The 15083-nt window shown below is 34.7% G+C and overlaps 1 protein-coding gene across 28 annotated transcripts in view; it reads left to right on the forward strand.

The window, feature by feature from the left end:
• Ncor1 (nuclear receptor corepressor 1) overlaps window positions 1-15083 on the forward strand; it is a 155256-nt gene that overhangs the window by 20988 nt on the left and 119185 nt on the right. For all 28 annotated transcript variants that reach the window (XR_013092677.1, XM_076870297.1, XM_076870295.1 and 25 more), the window contains 2 exons: window positions 2570-2747; window positions 12296-12429. Coding sequence is in view for 27 of the 28 variants with exons in the window: in XM_076870297.1 (XP_076726412.1) it covers window positions 2640-2747; window positions 12296-12429 (242 nt within the window). In the remaining variant the exon portion in view is untranslated. The remainder of the gene's footprint in view (window positions 1-2569; window positions 2748-12295; window positions 12430-15083) is intronic.

Here is a 15083-nt window from a genome sequence, read left to right on the forward strand (position 1 = left end):
TTATTTTTTAGTTGTAGTTGGGCACAATACCTTCATTTATTTATTTTTAGGTGGCGAGAAGGATCGAACCCAGGGCCTCACACGTGCTAGGCGAATGCTCTACCGCTGAGCCACAACCTCAGCCCCCATGCTTTTCCTTTTTCCTGTCTAGCTTCCATATTCAAAAGAACGTAGGATCCTTGACCTGAATATGGCTTATTTCACCTAATATAATGGTCTCTAATTCCATCCATCTTCCAACAATGACAGTTTCATTTTCCTTTATGGTTGAATAAAACTCCATTGTGTATATATACCACATTTTCTTTATCCATTCATCCACTGATAGTCATCTATCTTGGTTCCATAGTCAGGCTATTGTGAATTGAGCTGCTGTAAACATGGGTATGCATGTATCACTATAGTTTGATGTAAGTTGAAGCTTTCAGTTTTACCATTTATGTGTGGGGGATTGTGGTTAGGATCTTTCTTATGTTGAAAGTATTGTACATTACCTGGTCTTTTAAAAGAATTTAGATCAGAAATTACTTTGAGGATTTTAATGTCCTTAATTTCTTATCTGTATCATAAGCGTCGAGGAGTAAATTATTTAGGATTATGAAGTTCCTTTGCTTATATGAGTTATATATGCTGCTTATCAAATAAGACTAAAGTGAAAATTTAAAGATATTTATTTAAAAACTATATAGGGCTGAGGGCGTAGCTCAGTGGTACTTACCATTTTCCATCCTTAGCACCAATGTATATTGAGCACTACCCATTACATGACATCTTTATGTTGAACAACTATTTAAAAAAAAATTGTTAAGAAGAGTGGTGGTGTTTTACATTTTTACTTTAGAAGATAGCTTGATTCTCCCATCTATTTCTACATTCAATATCTTGCAATATGCTGTTTTGATTAAACTTTATAAAGAAAACCTAACCCCATAGATATACAGTTGAAAAATGGAGGAGTATTTTAACAACTCTTTTTATATAATTGAGGATGTTCTTTGATTTCCCATCAAAACCAATCAAGTGGTAATTTTTTAAGGTTGATTATTGTATAGAATCTGAAACCATATCAGTAGTTTATTATGGTGTATGTATATATATATATGTATATGTTGTAGTTGGACACAATATCTTTACTTATTTTTATTTGGTGCTGGATCAGACCTGCTAGGCAAGTTCTCTGTCACTGAGCTAGAAATCCAGCCCAATGATTTACATTTTTAAAATGTACTGTATGAAAATTTATTGGTTAACTTCATGTTTTAGATAAATCATTCATGTAAAATGTTGTAACAATCTGTATTAGTCACTTGGAGAATAAAATGTGAATTATGCAGATATTTCAAATATTGACACGATTTGTTATATAAAAACCTCACACTTCTTAATTTCACCACTAGGAAAAATCTTTAAATGTTCAGATGCTGTCAAGCTCATAGTGACAATACAAGTGTTCCAAAATTCTTTCTTTTTTCTCTTTAAAACAGAAAGAATTTTTTTAATATTTATTTTTCAGTTTTGGGTGGGCATAACATCTTTATTTTATTTTTTATGTGGTGCTGAGGATCGAACCCAGCGCCCTGTGCATGCCAAGCGAGCGCATTACCGCTTGAGCCTCATCCCCAGCCCCCAAAATTCTGATTCTCACAAGTATTGGCAGTTGCTTTCCTTGAGTTGATAGACTTTATTCTTTCTTGAAAACTTGCCCATCCTCATTGTCCTCTTATGCTATTATTTTGGGGCCTACCTGTGATTATTTAATAAAGACAATATTTTCTTTACACAAATATTTATAAATACTCTTGGATTCTTTATTTTTAATATTTACTTTTTAGCTTTAGATGGACACAATATTTTGTTTTTATGTGGTGCTGAGGATCGAACCCAGTGCCCCACGCATGCCAGGTGAGCGCACTCCTACTTGAGCCATATACCTAGCCCTCTTTACACTTGACTTTTTTTTTTTTTAACAACTCCCAAATTTAGAATTATGTATTTTTGTCTTTATAATATATATGTTTCTTAATTATAGAAAGACATGGCTACTGTGTGCCATGTCTAATGCTAAGATTTTTGGTGGAAAGAAGGGGGCCTTGGGGCAGGGGATGTGGCTCAAGCGGTAGCGCGCTCGCCTGCCATGCGTGCGGCCTGGGTTCGATCCTCAGCACCACGTACAAACAAAGATGTTGTGTCCGCCGAAAACTAAAAATAAATATTAAAAAATTCTCTATCTCAAAAAAAAAAAAAAAAAGAAGGGGGCCTAGGGCCTAATGCCTGCTAAGCAGATACTGTATCTTATTACTGAGCTACATCCCCATTACCTCATGCTAAAATTTTATGTACTTTTTTTTTACTTTATATACCTAATTATATCATTAGTCATATATTAAAAGAATATTTTAGAGTGTAAATGAAAAGACCCATTAATGTTTATCCTACCTCAACAACTTCTGTGAAGTGAATACATGAGAGAAAACTTTACTGCTAATTGTGGTTTTATTTATATAGCTATAGTTACATTTTGCATAGTATTTTAGTTCTTATGAATTCTCTTTTTTCTCATCCTGTTCAGGTGGTTTCCTAGAAACATGATTGTTTGTTGGACTTGATCTCACAGCCCAGTGAGGACTCCTTTACTGATAATGTCAAGTTCAGGTTATCCTCCCAACCAAGGAGCATTCAGCACAGAACAAAGTCGTTATCCTCCCCACTCTGTCCAGTACACCTTTCCCAGCACTCGCCACCAGCAGGTAAGAAACAGATGCTGTGCAAATTGCATTTGTATGTATACTTTTCTTATATAATACATTTGTTGACCAGAAACCAAATGTGCTTGCTATTGTAATTGTTGTTTTTTAATGGCAAAAATCATTCTGAAAAAATGAGGACCCAAAGTTTGGGAATTAATTATCTCTCTTTTTATTATCATTTTCTGCCATATTTTAGAGGTTGTATGTGTCTTTTGATTGTAGGAATTGTGGAAAAGAATCAGTTGCCTTGAGTTTCTAGGTCTAGACCTGTTATGTTTCATATTCTGATTGAGTTTTGAGTTGTACAGTAACTTGGCCTCTTTTAAGTGATGGCCAGGATAAAGGCCTCTACCTTCTTGATTAATTTGATGGCAGGAAGATGAGTTTATATTATTGACTTACTTTATGAAAAATAAAATATGAGATGAAATTACAGGTTTAGAGTACACTAGGGATAGTGGTGTAAGAGATTTGAAGAAACTGGAGAGGAAGAGAAGAGATTAAATGGTCATAACAGGGAATAAGAAGGCAGATTTATCAGCAAAATATAGTTGAATACTGCTACATACCCCTGAGTATTCCTCTGAAGTGTGGGCATAATTACACAGCAAGATTAGACATAGGTAGTTCTGTGTAGGGAAATATTTAGTCTTTTATCACTAAGTGTGTTAGTTGTATGTTTTGCTGTTAATCTTTTTTGGTTAAAGAAGTTGCTTTCTGTTCCTAGTTTGAGAATTTTATCATGATTAGATCTTGAGTTTTGGTTGCATGTTCTTCCTGCTCCAGTGCTGTTCTGATTACTAGTTTTGTAGGTTATTTTAATTTAAAAAAAAAATGTATTTATTTTTGGTACCAGAAATTGAACTCAACTCAGGGGCACTTAACCACTGAGTTGTATTCCCAACCATTTTTTTCTTTTTCTTTTTTTTTTTTTTTTTTTTTTTTTTTGAGACAGGGTCTTGGTAAATTGCCTAGGGCCTTGCTAAATTGCTGAGGTTGGCTTTTAACTTGCAGTTCTACGGCCTCAGCCTCCAGAGCCACTAGGATTACATCTGTGTGCCACTATGCCTGGCTAGGTTATTTTTAAAAAAGCAACTTCATTGTGTGTGTGTGTGTGTGTGTGTGTGTGTGTGTGTGGTGTGTGTGTGTATATAATGCAGCCATTTTATGATATATACATATTTTGACAAACTCAAATGCCCATAAACTCACCACCAAAATGAAGGTAAAGAACATTTTTATCATGCCAGAAAATTCTTATATACCTCATCCAGGTCAGTCTTCCTCCCCAACTTTCAGCGGTCTGACCTCTCATAAAACCACCAGTCTGCTCTGTCATAATAGATTATATTTATTGTGCATTTCATATGGACTCTTCTGATGGCTTCTTTTCCTTCCCATAATATTTTTGAGATTTAGTCATGTCTGGCATTTTTCAGTATTAACTTTTTTTTTTTTTAAAATATTTATTTATTTATTTAGCTATTGGCGGACACAAATCTTTGTTTGTATGTGGTGCTGAGGATCGAACCCGGGCAACTTTTTATTGCTAGATATGGATGTTACCTATTCTAGTTTTTAGTTATTATATTTTCTAAATTATTTTATTTATATCTATGTTATATATAGATTACATACAGAAGTACTGCCTTATTTTCTTAGCAGTGCCCTTTGATGATCATACATTTAAAATTTTTTATGAGGTCTAATTCTTTTATATTTTGTGCTTTTTGAGTTGTATCTTAAGTTTTTGCCAAACTTAAGGTTACTAAGACTTTCTATGTTTCCTTCTCTAAGTGTTATAATTTTAGGCTTTACATTTCTGTTTTGAATTAAGTTTTGTATGTGAACTGAGTTAAAAAGTTAAGTTTCAGTTTTTCATCATTAAGAATGATGTTAGCTGGGACTGGGGTTGTGGCTCAGTGGTAGAGGGTTTGCCTAACATGTGTGAGGTACTGGCTTTGATCCTCAGCACCATATAAAAGTAAATAAATAAAAGAAAGACTTAAAAAATAATGTTAGCTCAACTCAAAGTGGATCAAGGACATAGGCATTAGACCAGAAACCTGTGCCTACTAGAAGAAAAAGTAGGCCCAAATCTCCATCATGTTGTCTTAGGAGTTTTGTTGAGAAATCTGGTTCCTAAAGTGTAAGAAGTAAAATCAAGAATCAAGAAATGGATGGTATCAACCTAAAAAGCTTCTTCACAACAAAGGAAACAATCAAGAATGTGAAGAGAGAGCCCACAGAATGGAAGAAAATCTTTGTCACCTGCACTTCAGATAGAGCATTAATCTCTAGGATATATAAATAACTCAAAAATATTTTTTAAAATATTTTGTTTATTTAGTTGTAGTTGGACACAGCACCTTTATTTTATTTTTATGTTGTGCTGAGGATCGAACTCTGGGCTTCGCACATGCTAGGTGAGCCCTGTATTGCTGAGCCACAACCCCAGCCCACTCAAAAATCTTAACACTAAAAAAGCAAATCAACACTAAATAACCCAATCAATAAATTGGCAGAGGAACTGAACAGACACTTCACAGAAGAAATGATTGGTCAACAAATTATGAAAAAAATGTTCAACATCTCTACTAATTAGAGAAATACAAATTAAAACAACACTGAGATTTCATCTTACTCCAGTCAGAATGGCAATTATCAAAAATACAAGGAACAATAAATGTTGGCGAGGATGTGGGGAAAAAGGTATACTCATACATTGCTGATGGGACTGCAAATTGGTGAAATTACTCTGGTAAGCAGTAGGGAGACTTCTCAGAAAACTTGGAATGGAACCACCATTTGACCCATTTATCCCACTCCTTGGTATATACTCAAACAACTTAAAATCAGCATACTACAGTGAGGCAGCCATATCAATGTTTATAGCAGCTCAATTCATAGTAGCCAAGCTATGGAACCAACCTATATGCCCTTCAACAGGAATGGATAAAGAAATGTGGTACATATATGCAATGAAATATTACTTAGCCATAAAGAAGAATGAAATTATGGCATTTGTGGATGGAACTGGAGACTATCATGTTAAGTGAAGTAAGCCAAACCCAAGAAACCAAAGGCCGGATGTTCTCTCTGATATGTAGTTGCTAAATCACAATAATCGGTAGGGAGAGAATAGAAGTTCACTGGATTAGACAAAGGGGAATGAAAGGAACGAAGGGGATGTGAATAAGAAAGATAGAAGGAATCAGACATTACTTTCCTCTGTGTGTGTGTGTGTGTGTATACTGTTTTAGTTGTAGGTGGACACAAGACATTTATTTATTTTTATGTGGTGCTGAGGATCAAACCCAGTGCCTCATACGTGCTAGGCAAGCGCTCTACCACTTGCCACACCTGCAGCCCCTTTCCTATATTCTTCTTATGTGAATACACAACCAGTGGAACACCACATCATGTACAGCCACACAAATGGGAAGTTATACTCCATGTATGTATGATATGTCAAAATGTATTCTACTGTCATATATAACTAAAAAATAAATTTAAAAAAGACTAATATTAACTTAGAAAATGTTTCCTTTTCTTGTATTTTCTTAAAAGAATTTATGTAGGATTGGTGTTTTTTCTTCCTTAGATGTTTGATAGAGTATATCATGAAGCCATTGGACCTAGAATTTTCTTTCTGGCAAGAATTTAAATTATGAACTCAGTTTCTTTAATAGTTATATATATTTTTTAATTTTTTACAAAACATTTTTTAGTTGTAGTTGGACACAATACCTTTATTTTATTTATGTATTTGTTGGTTTGTTTGTTTGTTTATTATGTGGTGCTGAGGATCGAATCCAGGGTTTCACATGTGCTAGGTGAGCACTCTACCGCTGAGCCACAACCCCAGCTCCTCTTTGATAGTTATTATTCAGAGTTTCTATTTTCTTCTGGAAGCAGTTTGAGTAAACTCTAAGAACAACCTTAAATTTATTGACAAAAGTTACACTATTCCATTATGGTTTCAATGTCTTTGACACATGTTAGATGTTATTCCTTATATTGATAATAAGTGAATTTTTTTCTTTTTTCTTTAATCAATCTGCTTAGAGGCTTATCAGTTTGATGGGTTCTTTTTTTGAAAAACAGACTGTGGTTTCATTTATTTTCACTTGGTTTTCTTTTTCATTGATTTCTGTTCTTTTATTTTCTTTCTTCTGTAGTTATCTGCATATGTAACTATTTCTAAAGCGCTTCATTCTTCTATGTATATTCAAGTTTCTTGTCGATATCATTTTTTTCTTCTTGTCTAAAGAACTTCATTTCTTTTAGTACATGTCTAGCAATGAATTATTTTAGGTTTTATTTATCTGAAAAAGTTTTTATTTCAACTTAATTTTTGAATAATATTTTTACTTGATATTGAATTCTAAATTGACAGTTTTTCCCCCCTAGTACTTCAAATGATGTGGTTTTTTTTTTTGTTTTTGTTTTTTTTTTTTTTGAGTTCTGGCTTTTGTGGTTTCTAATTTTTAAGTATGTGGTCTTTTTTTTTGTAACAGAGATTGAACTTGGGGTGCGCTTAATAATTGAAGCACATCCCCATCCTTTTTATTTTGAGACTAGATCTCTCAGAGTTGCTTAGGGCTTCACTACGTTGCTGAGGCTGGCTTTAAGTTTATGATCCTCCAGCCTCAGCAGTCTCCCAAGCTGTTGGGATTACAGACATGCACCACTGTGCCCAGTTTAAGCCTGTGTTCTTTTTATCATTGTTCATTTGTATATAAAATGCCTCTTCTCAACTTCTGGTAACTTTTAAGATTTTTATCTTTATCACTGGTTTTTCAACAATTTGGTTGAGATGTACCTTTCTTGAGGTTTTGTTTTGTGGTACCACAGATGGAACTCAGGGGCAGTCAACTACTGAGCCACATCCCCGGCCCTATTTTATGTAGAGACAGGGTCTCACTGAGTTGGCTAAGCGCCTTGCTGTTGCTGAGGCTAGCTTTGAACTCTCCATCCTCCTGTCTCAGCCTCCTGATTTGCTGGGTTGACAGGTATGCGCCATCACACTTGGCTCTTTTCTTGTGTTTTTTGAATGAGTATGTTATTATTTTTAGCATTTACCAAGCATCTTCTTTGGATTCATAGTTTTTATAATGTTTGGGCAATTTTGGGATATTTCCTTTCTTCAATTTTTTTTTCTGTCTCAATAGTTACTCATATTTTATATTATCCACAAGTCACTGGACCTTTTTCATTTTTACTTTTATTTTTTTAATATTTGTTTGGTTGTAGATGGACACAATACCTTTATTTATCTTTATTTGGTGCTGAGAATTGAACCCAGCGCCTACCCCTGAGCCACATCCCCAGCTCCCAGTTTTAGTTTTATTTTATCCATTAGTTTGGTTTTCCAATAGCTTTCACAACCAGTGATCTGTTTCTTGTGTAGTTTCCCACCTGCTTTTTTAAAAACTTTTTTATAGTTGTTGATGGACCTTTATTTAACCATTTATTTATATGCGGTGCTGAGAATCGATACCAGTGCTGCACACATGGTAGGCAAATACTCTAACACTGAGCCACAACCCCAGCCCTTCAACCTGTTATTAATTTCATCCAGTGACATTCTCATTACAGATATTGGATTTTTTGATTGAAATTTGAATATTTGAATTTTATACACTGTTTTGGTGTTGGTTTTTGTGGTATTCCTTTAAAGAGGGTTGGATTTGTTGATAGACAAATTACCTTTTAGGCTTGTTTTTAATCTCTTAGGGCAGGTCTAAAATAGACTTTGTGTTCTAATTTAACCCCTGATTAATTTTAAGCTTTTGTCCTCTGGAGGGTCTGTATATTCACTGAGATTTCTTCACTTTCTGGCGGGTGGGGACCAGGGGTTGAATCCAGAGGCACATCCCCAGCCCCACTTTTTTTTTTTGAGACAGGGTCTCTCTAAGTTGCTTAGGTCCTCCCTAAACTGCTGAGGCTTTTGTTTGAACTGGGATCCTCCTGCCTCAGCCTCTTGAGCTGCTGGAATTACAGACATGAACTACCATGTCTGGGTTCATATATATATGTATATGTGTATTTTTTTAAAAAAGTTTTTTTTCAAGAGGAGATTCAAATGAATATTGATCCCAAGTGAACTCTGGGAATTATTTGCTTTATGGTTCTCCCTAATTGTTCTTTCATCATAAGTTGTTTGTAATTATTTTCTTTAAAATTGTTTTAGTCCAGCCTTGTGCTTTTTCTATTCAAAGATTTAAAGGAACTGAAATTCATATTTCAAAAAAATCTTTATATAACTCCCTTCTCTGCCAGACATGGTGTCTCATGCCTGTAATTGGAGCAACTCAGGAGATTGAGACAAGAGGATCTCGGGTTCAGGGCCAGTCTCAGGAATTTAGCGAGATCCTTAGTAACTTAGTAAAACCCTCTCTCAAAATAAAAACTAAAAAGGACTGGGGATGTAGCTCAGTGGTTTTATCCCCACTACCACAAGCAAACAAACAAAACTCCTTCTCTTTGGAAGTCTTCTCCAACAATTTTGGTCATCTGACTTCTCCAAACCTGTACCATTCTTTCTTCCCAACTGTAAGGCAGTGTTTATATTCCCTACCCAAGGCTGCAGTTTGGAAATTGCCTTTAGGTAGAAAGTCTGGAGTATGGCAGGTAGGATTCACCTCGTTTGTTTAGTTTCTCATGGACATTATGTTCTGTGCTGCCTGTTGCCCAGTATGTGAAACTAATTACTACATTTTATGAGTAGTTAATTCTGAGTAATATTATTTCCTCAAAACTGGAAGCTATAGAGCTCTATTGTTTCTTTTATTTCACTCTTTACTTTTGGATCAAATGTGTCTTATTGAATTCATCCTCTAGAAATTCTCACATGTCTGGGAGTACAGCTGAGTGAGGGTATGTGTTCAGTCTCTTGCACCACAAAATAAAACCAAAACCAAAATTTCAGAGAGACTATGTGGTTGGTATATTTTTATGAGTTCTTGAATTCTGAAAAGTTTGTAGCCCTAAAACTTGGATGATCTGGTTTTAAAATTTGTAGATTAAAAGTCATTTTCCTCTGGACTTGGAATTTGCTCTAGTCTGTTTGCTCCTATTCATTGGTGATGAAAAGGCTGCTTTTCTTTTTTTCTTTCTTCCTTTCTTCCTTCTTTTCTTTTTTTCTAATAGGAAACCTGTTTTATATTTCTTGGAGATTATAGTAAAACTTTCATTTTTATCATTGAGTTTCTAAACTTTTCACGTATCCAGTGTGGATTAGTTTTTAAATATAATAGTGCTTTTTCCCTGGGCCTTTTTAAATCCAAGGATGTTTTTCTAACTTCTGAGAAATTCTGTTCTGTTCTTTCTTAGAAAATCTCTCACCTGTGGAGTTGGATATTTGAACTTATTACTCTAACTCCTTTATTTAATATCTTTATACTTTATATTTTCTGCTTTTGTGTTCTAAGTGAACTTCTTTTCTTTTTTTTTCCTTTGCCCTTCACCTTTCTGTTTAACAACTGTTTAATTTCAGTGATCAAATTTTTAATTTCTCTGATCACTATTTGATTTTTTTGAGGATATTATATTCTCATGTCTTTTTCTACTTTTGCCTATTCCCTTGGATGTAAATTCTTTTTTCTTTTTTAAATTCTTATTTTTTAATATTTACTTTTTAGTTTGACACAATATCTTTATTTATTTTTATGTGGTGCTGAGGATCAAACCCAGGGCCTCGCACTTGCTAGGCGAGCGCTCTGCCGCTGAGCCACAACCCCAGCCCTAAATTCTTTTTTCTTTTTGAGGCTTTTAAAAGAATTAAAATGATTTTTGTCTTCTGTGTTTTGTTTTGCTTTGTTGTTTTCAACTTTGTGTCTGTTTTCAACTTTGTATTTGAAAGGTTCCGGACACCTCACTTTAATTTGTTCATGATTTCAAAAATTTTTTGTTGGCACAGAGTTCACATTAACAGAAAAGCCACCATTTAAAGTGTCTAATACAGTGGATTTTAGTGTATTTACTATGTTGTGTAATCATCACTATTGTATAAATTCAAAACATTTCCATTGCCTGAAACAGAACTCCATATATAATAGCAGTCTCAATTCTGCACCCCCGCCCCCATCATTCTCTGGCAATCTCTAATCTACTTTATATCTCTATGAATTCGCCTCTTGTACAAATTTAATATAAATGGAATAATATATGCGGCCTTTTTATCTGAATACTTCTTTTTTTAATATATTTTTTAGTTATCAATAGACTTTATTTATATGTGGTGCTAAGAATTGATCTCAGTGCCTCACACGTGCTAGTTAAGCAGTTGACCACTGAGCCACAACCCCATCCCTATTCAACTTTCTTTTTAAACTTATAATTTTTTTAGGTTCTTAACTTATGCTGAATAATATTCTATTGTATGGATATACTATGTTTTATTTATTCATTCATTAGTCTTTGGACATTTGGGTGCTTCTTTTTTGATAATTGTGAGTAGTGGTCCTGAGAATTTGTTTTGTGTGTAGTTGGGTACTTTTAATTCCTTTGGGCATGGATCTTGTATATATATACTAAATTCCTTGGTTATTTAGTAATTTTTTGTTTAACATCTGTTTATGATTGAGTTACCACAATAGATTTGTTATGAAAAGAAGCTTTTGCTAAAAAATCAAGAGCAGACAAATTAGCCTAAAGCTAAGTATAATGGTGCACACTTGTAATTTCAACTGTTTGAGAGACTGAAGCAGGAAGATTGTTTGAGTCCAGGATTTCCAGGCTAGTGTAGGCACTATAACAAAACCCTGGTTTTTAAAAAACAATAACCAACAACAACGGATTTTTCTTTCTTCTTCCTTCTCATCTTCCTCTTCCCCTCTCTCCCCTCTCTTCTTTCTTCCTCCCTGTTTCTTCTATCTGATCCCCACCCCTTCCCAGCTGTTGTGAGGTGAACAGCTTTTTCTCTGCTACATCCTTCCACTGTGATGTTCTTTTGCCTCACCTCAGGCCCAAAGCAGTGGACTGTAAGGACACTGAGACTCAACTTGGTTTGGCCAAGTGTTCAATCAAGGGGCCTGGGGCCTGGTGATTCTTGTCAGGGAAAGCGGGTAGAAAAGAAAATTAAACAAAAAGGAAAATAAGTATAAAGATATTTACCTAGCTATGGTTCAAAAACAATGACCAGGTTAATTTTCAGACTTCAGTTTCTTCATTTGTCAAAATGCATTGATTTAACTAGGTTATGTATGTGGCCCTTCTAACTATTCATTTTGAGTTTGGAATACTTTCTAGGATTTCATATTGAATACTAGAGTTTGAGATTTTACTTATGTGAACAGTACACATTGGGAGTTACAGTAATATGTTATTAGAGGGATGAATAAAATATAGGCCGAACTTCAGATTTCATTTTGAGTTATTTTTCATGATAAGCAGTTAAAATGTTGATTGTTTTAGTTTTATGGGAAAGAATTGGCTAAGTGAAGGATTGAAGTCTTCATTGCTGTTTCCTTAACTAGTTATTTTGATTAATTATGCTTTTCAGTTATTGATTAATAGTTAATTTTTTGTTATTTTAATATCAGGAGTTTGCAGTCCCTGACTACCGCTCTTCTCATCTTGAAGTTAGTCAGGCATCACAGCTCTTGCAGCAACAGCAACAACAGCAGCTTCGAAGACGACCTTCCTTACTTTCAGAATTTCACCCAGGGTCTGACAGGTAATGCAATTTTTAAAAGGATTATAATTTGGTCATTTTGTTTTTTGGGGAGGGTGGTGTGCCAGGGATTGAATGCAAGGGCACCTGACTACTTAGCTACGTTCCCAGCCCTATTTTGTATTTTATTTAGAAACAGGGTCTACTGAATTGCTTAGCACCTCACTTTTGCTGAGGCTGGCAAAAGTGATCTTGCCTCAGCCTCCTGAGCTGCTGGAATTACAGGCCTGTGCCACCAAGCCTAGTTTGCAGTTTCTTTTATTATTATTTTTCACTAACCAAGATATGAGTGGGCATTTATAATTTATATTTTGAGCCCTTTATATTGTTTGATCTTCTATAGTAATTATCACAATAGTTATCAAGCTTTTAAAACTTGTTTCCACAACATTAATGTTAATTTTGGGGGAAATGATGGATACCTATGTTTGAATCCTGGTAACCTTGGTTATTTTATATAAACTAATGATGTTCTTTCTCAATTTATACTACATACTGGAACAACCTGGGATAACCAAGTCCCCTCACAGAATAATTAAATCACTCTCTGAAGTTGTACCCAAGTTAATACTTGGGTCTTATACTTGGGTGTTATCTTGCTGAGGCAAGATCACTTTTGCCAGCCTCAGCAAGTTAATACTTTAGTGTCTATAGTTTTCTAGGTGAGTTTCATTTGCAGCTAGGGTTGTAAGTTTCTGACTTAGACTATTTCAGCTTTAATTTTCTGACTTGTAACAACAGGGATATTAATGCCATGGTGTTCAAAGTAAATAGTAAATATTCCATCAGTTAGAGTAGTCCCTCTATGTGGTAGTCTTTTTCTCCAATGTCTTTACCATCTCTTCTTTTACTTTTTTTCAATTATAAAGTTTTTTAAAAATAAATTCATTGCATATATTTAAGGTATGTGTATAACATGATGCTATGGTATACATATAAATAATTAAAAGGTTACTGTACTGAAACAAATTAACATATTCATAATTTCCATTGTTGCTCCCCTCTTTTCCAGCAAGAGCAACTAAAATTGACCCACTTGGCATGCATCCCAAATACAGTTTTATTGCCTAGTCCTAGTGGTGTAGGTCAGATCTTTGAACTTGTCATCCTACATATCTGCTACTTTGTATCATCTGACTACATCATCCTATTTCCATCTTTCCTCTGCCTTTGGAACTGCTGTTGACTTGTAATCTTCTTGGCTCAGCCTCCTCAGTTGCTGGGATTACAAGTGTGTGCTACCATGCCCTGGGTATATTCTAATTTTTTAAAAAGTTTTTTTTTAATATATACTTTTTAGTTGTAGATAAACACAATTCCTTTATTTTTATTTGGTGCTGAGATTCAAACCTAGTGCCTCACACATGCTAGGTAAGCACTCTACCACTGAGCTACAACCCCAGCCCCACATATATGAATTTTTAAAAAAAGATTCCATATGTAAATGAGATCATGCGATAATTTTTTTTCTGTGTCTGGTTTATATCACTTAGCATAATGTCCTCCAGGCCCATCCATGTTGTGGAAAATGGGTAGATCTCATTCATTTTTTTTTAAACCTGAATAATGTATACACACATGTACACACATCAGTTTCTTTATCAACTTATCCATCAATAGACAGATTTTTTTTTCTTTTTTCATATCTTGGCTATTATGAATGATGCTGACTAAAATCAGAGTGCAGACGTCTTTCATTTCTTTTTAGTATATGTTCATAAGAGGGATTGCTGGTTCATATGATAGTTCTATTTTTATTTCTTCAGAAATCTTCATACTCCTTTCCACAATGATATACTATTCACATTCCTGGCAATAGTGTGCAAGAGTTCACTTTTCTCCAAACACTCATCCACATTTGTTATTGTTTGATATTTTGATAATGGCCATTCTAATAGGTATGAGGTATTATCTTATATATGTTTTTTTTTTTTTTGAGAGAGGAGAGAGAGAGAGAATTTTTTTTTAATATTTATTTTTCAGTTTTCGGTGGACACAACATCTTTATTTTATGTGGTACTGAGGATCGAACCCAGTGCCCCGCGCATGCCAGGAGAGTGTGTTACCACTTGAGCCACATCCCCAGCCAATATAGTGATTTTTAAAAATATTTTTTTAGTTGTAGATGGGCACAATATGTTTATTTATTTTTATATGGTGTTGAGGATCAAACAGAGGGTCTCATACCTGCAAGGCAAGAATGCTACCACTGAACTACCCCATCCCCTTATATAGTGGTTTTGATAATGGTGTTGAGTAACTTTTCGTGTAACTTGACAATTTATTTATTTTTTCCTTTTTTCTCAGTACCAGAGATTGACCTCAGGGGCACCCGACCGCTGAGCACATCCTCAGCCCTATTTTGTATTTTATTTAGAGACAGGGTCTCACTGAGTTGCTTAGCACCTTGTTTTTGTTGAGGCTGCCTTTGAATTCACAACTCTCCTGCCTCAGCCTCCTGAGCTGCTGGGATTACAGGCATGTGCTACCATGCAAGGCTCAAGTAACTTAATAATTTTTATGTTTTCTTTGAAGAAATGTCTATTCAGGCTTTTGGGGAGTTTTGCCTCTTCTTTTTTCTTTCCTTTCTTTTTTTGAGAAGTACTGGGGATTGAATCCTGGGCATTGTTCATGCTAGACAACTAACCACTCTACCA

Source organism: Callospermophilus lateralis, chromosome 11, assembly GCF_048772815.1.
Source record: "Callospermophilus lateralis isolate mCalLat2 chromosome 11, mCalLat2.hap1, whole genome shotgun sequence".
Taxonomy (NCBI): domain Eukaryota; kingdom Metazoa; phylum Chordata; class Mammalia; order Rodentia; family Sciuridae; genus Callospermophilus; species Callospermophilus lateralis.